At 34.0% G+C, this 12,235-nt stretch overlaps 1 protein-coding gene across 2 annotated transcripts in view; it reads right to left on the minus strand.

Annotated features, from left to right (window-relative positions):
• Positions 1–12,235, minus strand: part of gpc6a (glypican 6a) — a 189,093-nt gene that overhangs the window by 80,163 nt on the left and 96,695 nt on the right. For both annotated transcript variants that reach the window (XM_079864064.1, XM_079864063.1), the window contains exon 3: positions 7,248–7,639. In XM_079864064.1, coding sequence (XP_079720190.1) covers positions 7,248–7,639 — 392 coding nt within the window. The remainder of the gene's footprint in view (positions 1–7,247; positions 7,640–12,235) is intronic.

Genomic DNA, 12,235 nt, shown 5'->3' on the forward strand with positions numbered 1-12,235 from the left:
ATAAACATGACCCACAACTGTCCCAAGGTCTATTTAAAAAAATTGACTTTATGAAAAACAAGGCCAAAGATGCTTATATTATCCCGACAAGGCGGCACTTTAGACACGGTTAGTGAATGCGACACATTTATCGACACGCTATTTTCACATACAATAGGCTTTAATGAGACATTATTGAGAACAATTTTGATTTGTAGGCTATGCTCTTTTCAGCCAACGAATGGCCAATGTGCAATCACAAACAACCACTTTTGATGTTCCCTGCTGTAAAATGGCGTGAGGTAACCAATCATGCCCATAGAAAAGTTTCAAAAGGAAAAAGTGTTCAAAGTGTTCAAATTTCCGTGGTAGTATTTTGTTGGAAGGTAACATGTATGCAAAATACAAAATGAAAGGAATAGTCAGAGCTCAGTATATGCTAATGTCAAGTTGTTAGTGTAAATACCGCACACACACACACACACAAAAAATATCCTCAGATGTAAAAAAAAGTTGATAGTTCCAATGGTGTTTCTTCTGGGTAATGTTTTAGACTTTAGATTCACATTGTAAGATGATTCCTGGTACATATTCATGCGTATTTTCTGTGGAATTCTTGTATTTAACCCGGAATATTCGTTAAATGCTCACTAAGAGCCAGATGCAAATAAAAATGCCTTTGGCGAGTAATTAAAATGGAGATGGTAACATTTAAACATCATCATAGGAACAATAGTTTGACCCTCATTAACACCAGCAAATTGAATCAAAGAGATACAAACAGTCAACTAAAGAGCAGTTCAGTGACTGCCAGCGACACCACGCTTTCATTTAATGAGAAACATTAAAATAAAATAAAATAAAATAAAATAAAATAAAATAAAATAAAATAAAATAAAATAAAAAATAATAAAAAATAATAAAAAATAAATAAAATAAAATAAAATAAAATACCTTTTTGTCCTGGCACGGCACTTTTCTCTATCTGTAATGCCCTGCATTTGCAATAACTAATGCGACCGTATTGTAAATAAATAAATAAATAAATATTTATTGCTCACATCTACAAAATATGTGTGTGAATTGAACAGATTTTCAATTCTCTCATTTCAGATCTGTGTGCGAGTTTTGTAACGGGTTCATTGCTTCACTTTATATTTGTGCACTTTCAAAGGCTCTTTCAGTGGAGGAAGGACACACGGCTGGCTGGATTTTCAAATGAAAAGTAAAAGAGAAAGACGGTCCCAGTGAGGCTGGTCCAGTGTCACTTATTGTACACTCAAAAGCCCCATCTTAACAGTCGGCTAGGACAGGCGGAAAAGTCAGCCCTAGTGTCCTCGCCGGACCCGCTATCTGAAGGTGAAGGTGAAGAGCCGTGTTTTTATCTTTTATCAGCTCTACCCATCAGCTCATTGTGACTGTTTCAGACAGCCGCGGACGATTGCTTTTTTGACGAACCCCGACATACGGCCGCTGACTAAAAGGAGAATATCAGAGCCTGTGCGCCGGGGATCTGTCTCCTGATCTCCGACGGTCCCCTTCACTCCCAGGCCAGCTCTTCAGTCTCAGACCAGAGTGTCATACGGTGTTAGGTTTGCACCCCCGGGCCACCCGCCACTCTCCGATGAAAGGTGCCGCACTTGACAGAGTCTGCACTTTAGCCACGTCTCAAATGTCAGGGGTCAACAGGGACACAGCAGTGCCAGGAACGCACCGACATAATGTCACAACACGGGCTCTGACAAGTCTGACGCTCAATTACCGGCCAACACAAATGCACACAGCCGTACTAAATCAAGACGCAGGGTTATTATATGAAACTAAATAAAATAATAAAATAATAAATAAAATAAAATATTAAATAATAAAAAAATAATAATACAAAAAAAATAAAATAAAAAAATAATAATAAAATAAAATATTTAAAAAATAATAAAAAAAGTGCCAGTGTCTCAGTTTTTTATAAATAAATGTGTTACTTGGAATACAATAATCATTAATTGAAAAAATATGATTTTGTATTTCTTTATTAAACTTTTTTTAAATTAATTAAAATAAAAGACATATTTGAAAGAAGAAAAAAAAAAACACTAAAGAGGACAAAACACAACAAGTACTTGTGTGTGTGTATATATAGTCGTATACGAGGAGTCCTTATGCAACTAAAGCATTAACCACTCTATATTATAACAAAGATATTAAATATCGCTCTTTTTACACAGAATGTGGCATCCTTGTAAACAGTGTGGCGAGCTCGGCTCTCTAACAAAAAAGGGTATGTGCACTTGAAAACCGGTGGCGTTCCCATGGGAGACCATCAATGAGACATTAACAGACGTCTGTTCAGCAGACAGACAGACTACTGATCCTATTGAACTAGGCAACTCTATCCTCCCATCTGTAAGAAAAGAGTTTCTTTTTTAACGAAACAGCCTGACAGAAGTATGGAAAACTTGCCGAGTTCGCTTTAAGGTCAAGTTCCCTTTATTTTTAAATGCAGCTACGTACCATAGCAACACTTTCTAGACCAAATATAAACGGTGCTAACATGTTTATTTTGAACAGCGGGACATTAGGATCAAGATTTATGTCTGTAAATAAATTCTAGGCTGCCTTTGAACTTAAAACCTCAATATCCTGGTTGAAAAATATGTTTCCTATATATTTACCTTCGTTCTGACCACTGACGATACTAAAAGCCAGAAATATACGCAAGTACACAAACATGGATGCCAATGCTCAAACAACGCATTGGAAGCATGCAAACTTTGTACATTAAGAATTTTAATGCATTCTTACAATTTTTTCAAAAAGTTTTCTTCAAATTTGTGTCATACAGTGAGCTGCACTCAAAAAAAAAAAAAAAAAAAAAAAAAATTATGTTGTTTACTTTGTTTAAACCATTCATTTTGATTTGACACCAAAATATTTAAAATAAATTTAAACTTACTCCATGGTTTCTAATTTCTTTTAAATAATTCTCTCTGAGAAATTACGTTTGTAGGCTATACAGAGCTTGTTTTATTATGCCATTTTCTTTCATAATTAAACAAAAAGCTAATCAAATAAAAACATATACTGGGCAACGATTAATCGCGATTAATCGCATCCAAAATAAAAGTTTGTGTTTACATAATATATGTGTGTGTACTGTGTATAATTATTTTGTATATATAAATACACACACATGCATGTATAAGAAAAATGTGTTATTTATATATAAAATATTGATATTTATATATAATAAATTATGTATAAACATATATACATGCAAATATTTCTTAACTATACACATGAATATGTGTGTATTTATATACAAAATAATTATACACAGTACACACACATGTATTATGTAAACACAAACTTTTATTTTGGATGCGATTAATCATATTAAACGCACATTAAGCCTTAATTACTTTTACTCATGGCAAAATTGTTCCCATCAAAACTTATTTAGTTTGTTTTTGTTCACTGAACAGATTCGGAGCCCTGATTGCTGCGACATTTTAAAACTTGAAAGTACAGTGTTTACATTTGGCATTCTATATATCAATGTGTTATGTTGGGCCTGTAATCATTTGCAAGAACTTTGCATTCACATGAATTTAAATGTGTTTTAAGCTCAGACAATTTTTGTTTTCAAAGTGTTTTTTTTTTTTAACTTCATTATTCTTCCTTTTAGTAACTATATACAGTTGTAGTTCACACTCTGAAACTCTAAATACTCTAATGCTGTTTTGAAGCAGTTTAAATAATGTTATCCTCATATCTCTGGAGAAAAACATCTTTTGCCCCTTCAAGTCGAGAGGGACGGCATGAAGTGTGACTTCTGTAAAGCATGAGTTCTCATAATCTAACACGAGCGGATTTTCAGTGCTTAATTCAGAGAAAACATACCAGCGACGAAGCCTCGGATTGCAATTAATCCCAAATGTGTAATCGGAGCTGTTTATTCCTGAGCAGACCGTAACGTGTTCCAGTTGATTTCTGCACACTGATATTAAAAATACACGTACTTAAAAATAAGATCTACAAGCACAGATGCTACAACTATTATATTATATTATATTATATTATATTATATTATATTATATTATATTATATTATATTATATTATATTATATTATATTATATTATTTAATGATCTGAATAGCAGGAACATCAAGTTCTTTTAATTAATAGCAAAGCACAAATATCTTGTTTTTCACAGCAACAAACAACATGTCAAAATGACTCCAGTATCGGGCTGGATATATGAGTGTGCTTGTGCATGTAAACAGCATTTTGGCGTATTTCTCTCCGGGTCTCCTTCATCAGGTCAGTGACATCTCTGCCCCAAACAGGTCCATGAAAACAGCCCCGGTCCATTAGCACACAACACACAGTGAATCACAGCACAGCCATTAGTGCTGGATCTGATACACACTTCTGCCATACACACATCATAAACCTCACAGATTAGGGTTTGTCGCAGACAGAATTTCTTTGAACACCATTTCAGTTACTTAGGAAGCTTTTTTTGGATTTACAGTATGTTCTTTGTAGCTAAAAATAAAAATAAAGATTAGTGTTTTTACTGCTGAAAAGTGGAGCTCTTCTGGATTCTTTCTGAAGCACCAATAGATGGATTTCAAAATTATTACAGAACAAGAAAAACCTTCACCAATGGGCATTTTCCATGAGAATTATACAAAATAGCTTAAAATTATCTTCTTCTTTTTTTTTTAAATCTCTTCCTCTTTCTGTTTTTCTACAACCACAATTTGCGACAGATCTATCTATCTATCTATCTATCTATCTATCTATCTATCTATCTATCTATCTATCTATCTATCTATCTATCTATCTATATAATTAGAGAGAGAGAGAGAGAGAGAGAGAGAGAGAGAGAGAGAGAGAGAGAGAGAGAGAGAGAGAGAATTTTAATCTTAATTGATATTGATTAATTATTGAATTACAAAAGCAGTTTATATATATATATATATATATATATATATACACACACACACACACACACACACACACACACATATATATATATATACGTGTGTGTGTGTGTGTGTGTGTATGCATGTGTATATCAATATCAATTAAGATTAAAAATCAATAAACAATATTTGAGTGAGTGGTGCCATAAAGCAAGACTTGCAAGAGTGTTGCTATGTGGTTGCTAGGGTGTTAAGTTTAATCCCTTAGAAAAGTATCAGCACATCTGTCCTCAACAAACTGCAGAGTTTGAGATATCTGAGAAAATATAAGTTTAAATCTTAGGGGTTTATTCTTAGGAAAAAATCAATCGCATCAATAGTTTTGCATATACAGTATACACTCCTCGTGTACATATCGTACGCTCCTCGTACACTCCTAAAACACTTATAATTAAATTAGAGGATTAGTGCAATTTTGTTGCAACTTAACTTTAGCTATAATACATTTTGTTACAACTATTTGGAAGAGTCCAACAGAGTAATTATAGACTGTTTGTTTCAAGTATCTCAAGTCTCAAGCAACGTTGAAGCATTCCTCAATAACACTTCTCCTAATGACAATTATACGTCATTACCAAACAAATATATATTTGAGGCTCTTTCTGCTGCTCTCGATTGGCCAGAGCTGCCATTACAGACAATACAGCCTGATTGGCTAAGAATAATCCAGCACAGGCTTTCAATCAGACGCATGTGAACTCTGACAAAGTGACAAAAGCACAGATTCAAACATATTTATGTGGACCTGAATGCCCAGTATGTGGTTCCAAATTCTACGGAGTTCTACTAAATATATCTAGTCTCAGATATATAACACAGACTTTCACAAACAATTCATAATTTGCTACACTATGAAAAATGCTTGATTGTTTTAACCCAACTTTGGGTCAAATATGGACAAACCCAGCCGTTGGGTTAAATTTTTACATTACATGTTTAACCCAACGTATTGGGTTTGTCATATTTGACCAAAAGTTGGGTTAAAACAACCCAGCATTTTTAGAGTGTGTATTGCCCAACCCTCAACCTATGAGCCAGATGTGATGAGATCACAAAGGGCAGTATGATGCATAAAAACAACAGCCACTTTCTTATTACCTTTGGCATCACAGATGACACAAACACAAAAGCAGCTTAACTATTATCTAAGCAAAAGCACTCCGAACAGACCAGGCCTGGCTGCCTCACTACATTCTCTGGGCTTTTTCAGTTGGAAATCTGTCAATAATTCTTATAATCATCCAGTAAGCCATTAAACAGCATCAACATCCAGTGTAAAATGTGATTGAGACGAGCTATCAAAGAGGGGTCTGAGAGATGCCCGCTGTTGCTGCGAGGCCACACGCTTTTATCTTCCCTTCAGAAAGAGTCCCTCGCTCCGCAGGGCATCTCGGCTCATCGCTGAAGTCATAACCTGTCCAGTGTGCAGCTGTCACATCAAAGATCATACACGGCTTCTGTGCTGTTAAGATGCATTAGCACAGATGGAAACATGTAACCTAGTGGCCTTTAGAAAAATACATACTAATAAATGGCTTTTAAAAAATATGCATATGCTTATGGTTTACGTTATGGTTACATATACGTATATATATCTAAAATGTATTATATGCACTTGTATAACAATAATTATTATACAATTGTATATAATATAATATAATAAATAACCAAAAAAAAATAATAATAATTTATATATATATATATAATTTATTTATCAAACAATTTCCAATTAATAATAAATAATATTTGTGATCATTTTTATACTAATATAATATAATAAATAAAATGTATATATATATATATATATATATATATATATATATATATATATATATATATATATATATATATATATATATATATATATAATGTATATATGTGTATATATATATATATATATATATATATATATATATATATATATATATATATATATATATATATATTAATAATATAATATAATATAATATAATATAATATAATATAATATAATATAATGTAATATAATATAATATAATATAATATAATGTAATATAATATAATATAATATAATATAATATAATATAATATAATATAATATAATATAATATAATATAATATAATATAATATAATATAATATAATAGCTAAACACAACTCTCTGGTTCACTGGTGATTTATCTAGATCTCTTGCGCAGTGGGCTCTATTTCATGGACAGACGCTGAAGGCCACTGACCCGTCTAGACGTCCAGTGAAAGCTGAGTAAGACCAGGAAGACTTGTGTAAAAATAGATGCCTTACCTTCGCCACTCTGTTGGCCACTTCCCGACCCACCATGAGTCCCTGAACGAACGAGCGAGCCGCAATAAAGGCCTTGGTGACCTGGGCCTTGAGCTTGCGTGGAACATCTCCAAAGGGTTTTAACTGGTCTGTGTATTTGCTGATACACTCCAGATAGTCGTCAGTGAAGGTGTACTGAGAGTTCAGCAGCTGAAACATGCGCTCCAGAAGTCTCGACCAGAAGTCATTCAGAACTTCCTCAAGGTTCACGTTTCCACCGGTGTAGTAGCGCTTGAGCTCGGAGAACAGGTCCTCGAACATCTCAGAGTTGTGTGTGTACAGTTTGCCATATGTGCGCACAAACATGTCGTTCAGCGACTTTTCCGAGTTGTCCAGCAACTCCAGAAAGAATTCTGAGAAAGAGAGAAAAATACATCAAAATAAATATAGATTCATTTAGATATTGTGGTACAAATATATTTATATAACTCACATAATAGGTATATGTTATAAAAGTACTATCATTATTATCAGTATTATATTGTTCATTTAATATTTACCACATTTGTACCAAGTGTACAAAAATATATTCTGAACATCCTTGCACAGTCCATGTTTCAAATACAAAACAAAAAGTATTTATAATGAAAGAGTGCCACAGTTCTGTTCTGTTTAGATGCTGTTTTCATCTTATTTTCGTTTTCGTGGACATTTAGTTCGTTTTTTCTACTGTTTTCCCACCATCATGCGTTTCTATGGACACTGATTATCATCACAGCTGTGTGTTGTTCACTTCCTTGTTTGTATCAGTTCTTAAATTCCTCCATTCCCTGTGTTCAATGTTTGCTATTGTTTCGATTGTCATTCGCCAGCCTATTCTGAGTTATTTAATACATACTGTTTTATTTCCTAATCATCTTCGTCTTCTTTGGATCAGCGTTACAAAGAGATATTATTATTATTAATAATAATAATAAATATGTTTATGTTTATACATGTTATACAAAATAATAATTAATACTACAATGATGGCAATAATAATAATATTAATAATAATGATCATTATTATATATAAAAACAAAACAAAAGTATAATTACATTTTTAAATTATTAATTCAATTATTAAAACATGTAATTACTATTATTATTAATTTATTAAATATTAATAAAGGATTTAACACATTTTTCATGTAAAGATAAAAATTCTTCTCAGTCCATGTTTCAAATTACAAAACAAAAAGACGGCTTGAGAGGGTGTTATGCCAGTGGGACTCTCCCAAGAACATTTTCTCACCTTGCTCTCAAATGGAGTGGATATCAAATTATGTGATGCAGACAGCAGCTTCTGAAATACTGCCAGTCCACCATATGGTCCTCAAATGAACGTCTTGCTTTAAACTTATCAGCCGCGGGCAAAGATTTATGGAAGCGCTCAGACGGATACAGGCCGGCTTGTCTTTCAACACTCCTGCAGTTCAAGCGCTCATGACACGAGGTGCTGATTATTTTTAACAGACTCTTGCTGATTGTTTGTCCTCAAACGGAGGACATTTGGATTCTGAGAATGATTTTAATGTGACTTCTTCCATGAAAATCTCCAACTACTCACATTAAAGGAACAGTTCAATAGCAATCATTTATAAAACCTGATTGAATTGCTTTCTTCTCTGAAATCTTGTAATGCAATTCAATTGAATGAACAAAAGTAGGCCTATCTTTCTTCCTCCTTCCTTAAGTTCTTTAAAAACAAAAAAAACTTGTATTCATTTTAAGTGAACCGTCTCTTTAAATGAGCAATCTAAGCAATAGTTTCCAGGTGTATGTAGTTTGTTTGGAAGCTCTTACTTTTTAGTATCAAATTGAAAACTCTGCCATTTGTAAAGGCTAATTTGTTGTATCCTCGGGTCATCTGTTTATATAATCAAATGTTTCATTAAGTAGATTGATCTAGACGCTGCTTATATTGGCCCTTTTGAAAAACACCCGACAAAATAATAGTAATTACCTTCTCATCACGCTGATGGAGGCTGCTGATGATGTAAAACAACATATTCATTACTCAGTGCCGGAAAAGCCGCTTTACCCTTCAGATAATTACAATGGAGTAAATCATGCAAATACACAATCTTCACCCTTCAGCCCTCACAGCGCTGTCTATCTCTCCAGCACAAACACGACTGTAACCTCAACCCGACACCAGACGCTCTTTCATTCAGTGTTTAGGAGAGAGCGAAGACTGTGTGTCAGATGTTTCTCCTGAAATGAGTCTATAGTTGTCATACAGGAGGAGTATATATATATATATATATATAAAATTAATTCTGATAGCAGTTTTGATGAGATCATATTGATATTGACTTTTGATTGCAGCCTTGAGAGAGATCTGCACTTGGGTCATTATTGCATCTGAGAAGCAGAAACTTAAAAAAAGTCTCAATTTCTTCTCCATTTACCTTTATGCATTTGGCAGAGACTTTCTTCCAAGTTTAACCATTATGTTATTCAATATTTGTTTAGTGGAAATCAAATCCACAACCTTTTTTAATTTAATCTCATTGTCATATGAGAAACAACTGAAACAATTAAAAGCTACTGAAACAGTATGTTTTTATACAATAATTTGCATAATTATTATTCAAAAGAAGATTTCAATTTATATTCAGATTTATGCTACCGTTCAAAAGTTTTGGGGTTGGAAAGAGTTTTCAATGTTTGTTTTTTAATCAAAAATACAGTGTTTTAAAAAATGTATTAACATTTCAAATGACAGATTTTCAGGATGAACATGTTTTAAATGTAATTTATTCCTGTGATCAAAGCTGAATGTTCAGCATCATTACTCCAGTCTTCAGTGTCACATGATCCTTCAGAAATCATTCTAATATGATGATTTGCTGCTCAAGAAACATTTATGATTATTATCAATGTTGAAAACAGTTTAATACTTTTGTGGAAACAGAATTGTTTCAGGATTCTTTGATGAATAGAAAGAAAAGAAAACTTGTGACATTATAAATGTCTTTACTCTCACTTTTGATCAATGTAATGCATCCTTGCTGAATAAAAGTATTAAAGGTGTCATGACATGAGAAATCAAAACTGCCTTGATCTTTTGACATATAAGAGGTCTTTGTACCATTAAAACGACCTTGAAGTTTAAGAGCTTAAAATGTCCCCTTCGTTATAAACAAAGCATTTATTCAATCAAGCTCCAAAAAAAACAGCTCGTTTTGATATTGAGGGATCTGTGATGTCAAACTGATGAATACATTTGCATATGACTGCCTCCAGAACAAGAATCAACCAATAGTAATACATCATCGCAACATAGGCCCCGCCCACTGGCATTCAGTCCATTAACAGCTGACATCTGTCTACAATGGATGTGAACGCCACGTCAAAAACCCATTATAATCACTGACGCTGTCTACTAGTGCTGTAATCAACCAAAGAAAATCTTGGTCGACTGAAGTCCTGAAATTTTTGACTAAAAATCACGTTAGGGAAAAAAAAAACGTTAAATTAATTACTTGGTAGCCTTGTTGTCCGCCTAAATTAATTATAAATAAACATAAAAAACTAGTAGGTTATTTGCAGTATATTAAATCATTTTTGACCTAATTATTTTGCACTGAAATGAGTCTGACACACGAGTCTGTCGGCTCTGACAGCTTTGCATCACGTGCACCTGCGCAATATCAGAGCCTATGATTTCCGAAAATAGTACTATGTTATCAACTAGTGATATCATCACAAGAACTTTTGAGGAATATGCAACATAATTTAGACAATTGTTTTTGTCATATGTATTATAATAACTTACAGACAGTATCATTTCAGACACGAATAGACTATTAACTTTTAAAAAAATCCTGCCACACTGCCGATGTCTTTGTTGACATGGTAGAAGAGGACTGACTGACTATGAATTAAACGCTCTCACAATTAAATAAATAATATTCCTACTTTCTTCAATCTGTCTCTCTTCTCCAGTGGGTTGGGTTAATCCAAAAGAAGTGAAAACAAGGGGGGTGTTCTGAAGACAGACTGTTACCTGTGAAACAGGGGTGCTCTGAAAACACCCCCATTAGCAATTAGTGCTTTCCACCTGATGAAATGAACGCGGCAAAAAATCAGAATTGTGGTCGAGCCAGAACGTATCGACCAAATAATCGACTTATCGACTGGGAGATTACAGCCCTACTGTCTACACTTATACAGTATACAGATGTGTGTTCAGTTTCTGACAGACTCCACGAACTTGAGTCTGTCGACAACGGGACAAATGGAAAAGTGAAAGAACGTTCATCCAGTTTAAACAGCTGGTCTGCGTCTCCGTTCAGACTTCACAAGGATCCCAGTGTCAGAAACAAGTGGATGGTTCATTTTAATGGCGCCCCGGATCACGTCAGAGAATTATACATTTGTTCGGAGCATTTTATTTCGTCAGCGAGGCACAGTGTAATGGAGAGTTCACAAAGAAACTTCTGTTGACAGATGAAGCAGTCAACTGTATTAGATCTGACAGCAGCTGCATCACACATCGCAAGCACATTATTTCATATTGCTTTGTCTTTAAATGAAGCTTTTATATGGATAATGTTTTCAAAACACTTGAAAGCACGAGCACACCTCTCCTCCACAAGACGTCTGATTTGCACAATCCCTCATGTCTGGATCACAAACGGAAGCTCTAATTACACTCTTCCATTGTTGTGGACGTCCTCGAACGCTTGTTTAATCAGTGCTGTTAAATCGTGAGGAACAAACGCAGTGACACGAGAGATTTGGACAGATGGCTTTCTCACATTTAAAGATAAAAACTACTACCTATTTGTGTTTTCCAAATGCAAAGAAAAAAGGGCATCTGAGGACCAGCTTGTATCAGCGTGCATCTGCTTCTTTCTGGAAACTTTCCATTTGGACTAATTGCTCGGCCTCTGCTGTTGCCTCTTTATGAAAACGTATCTCTTGATCTTATCAGAGTCACGTTAGAGTGGACATGTTCA

The sequence above is a fragment of the Squalius cephalus genome, assembly GCF_949319135.1.
Source record: "Squalius cephalus genome assembly, chromosome: 2".
NCBI classification, from domain to species: Eukaryota; Metazoa; Chordata; class Actinopteri; order Cypriniformes; family Leuciscidae; genus Squalius; species Squalius cephalus.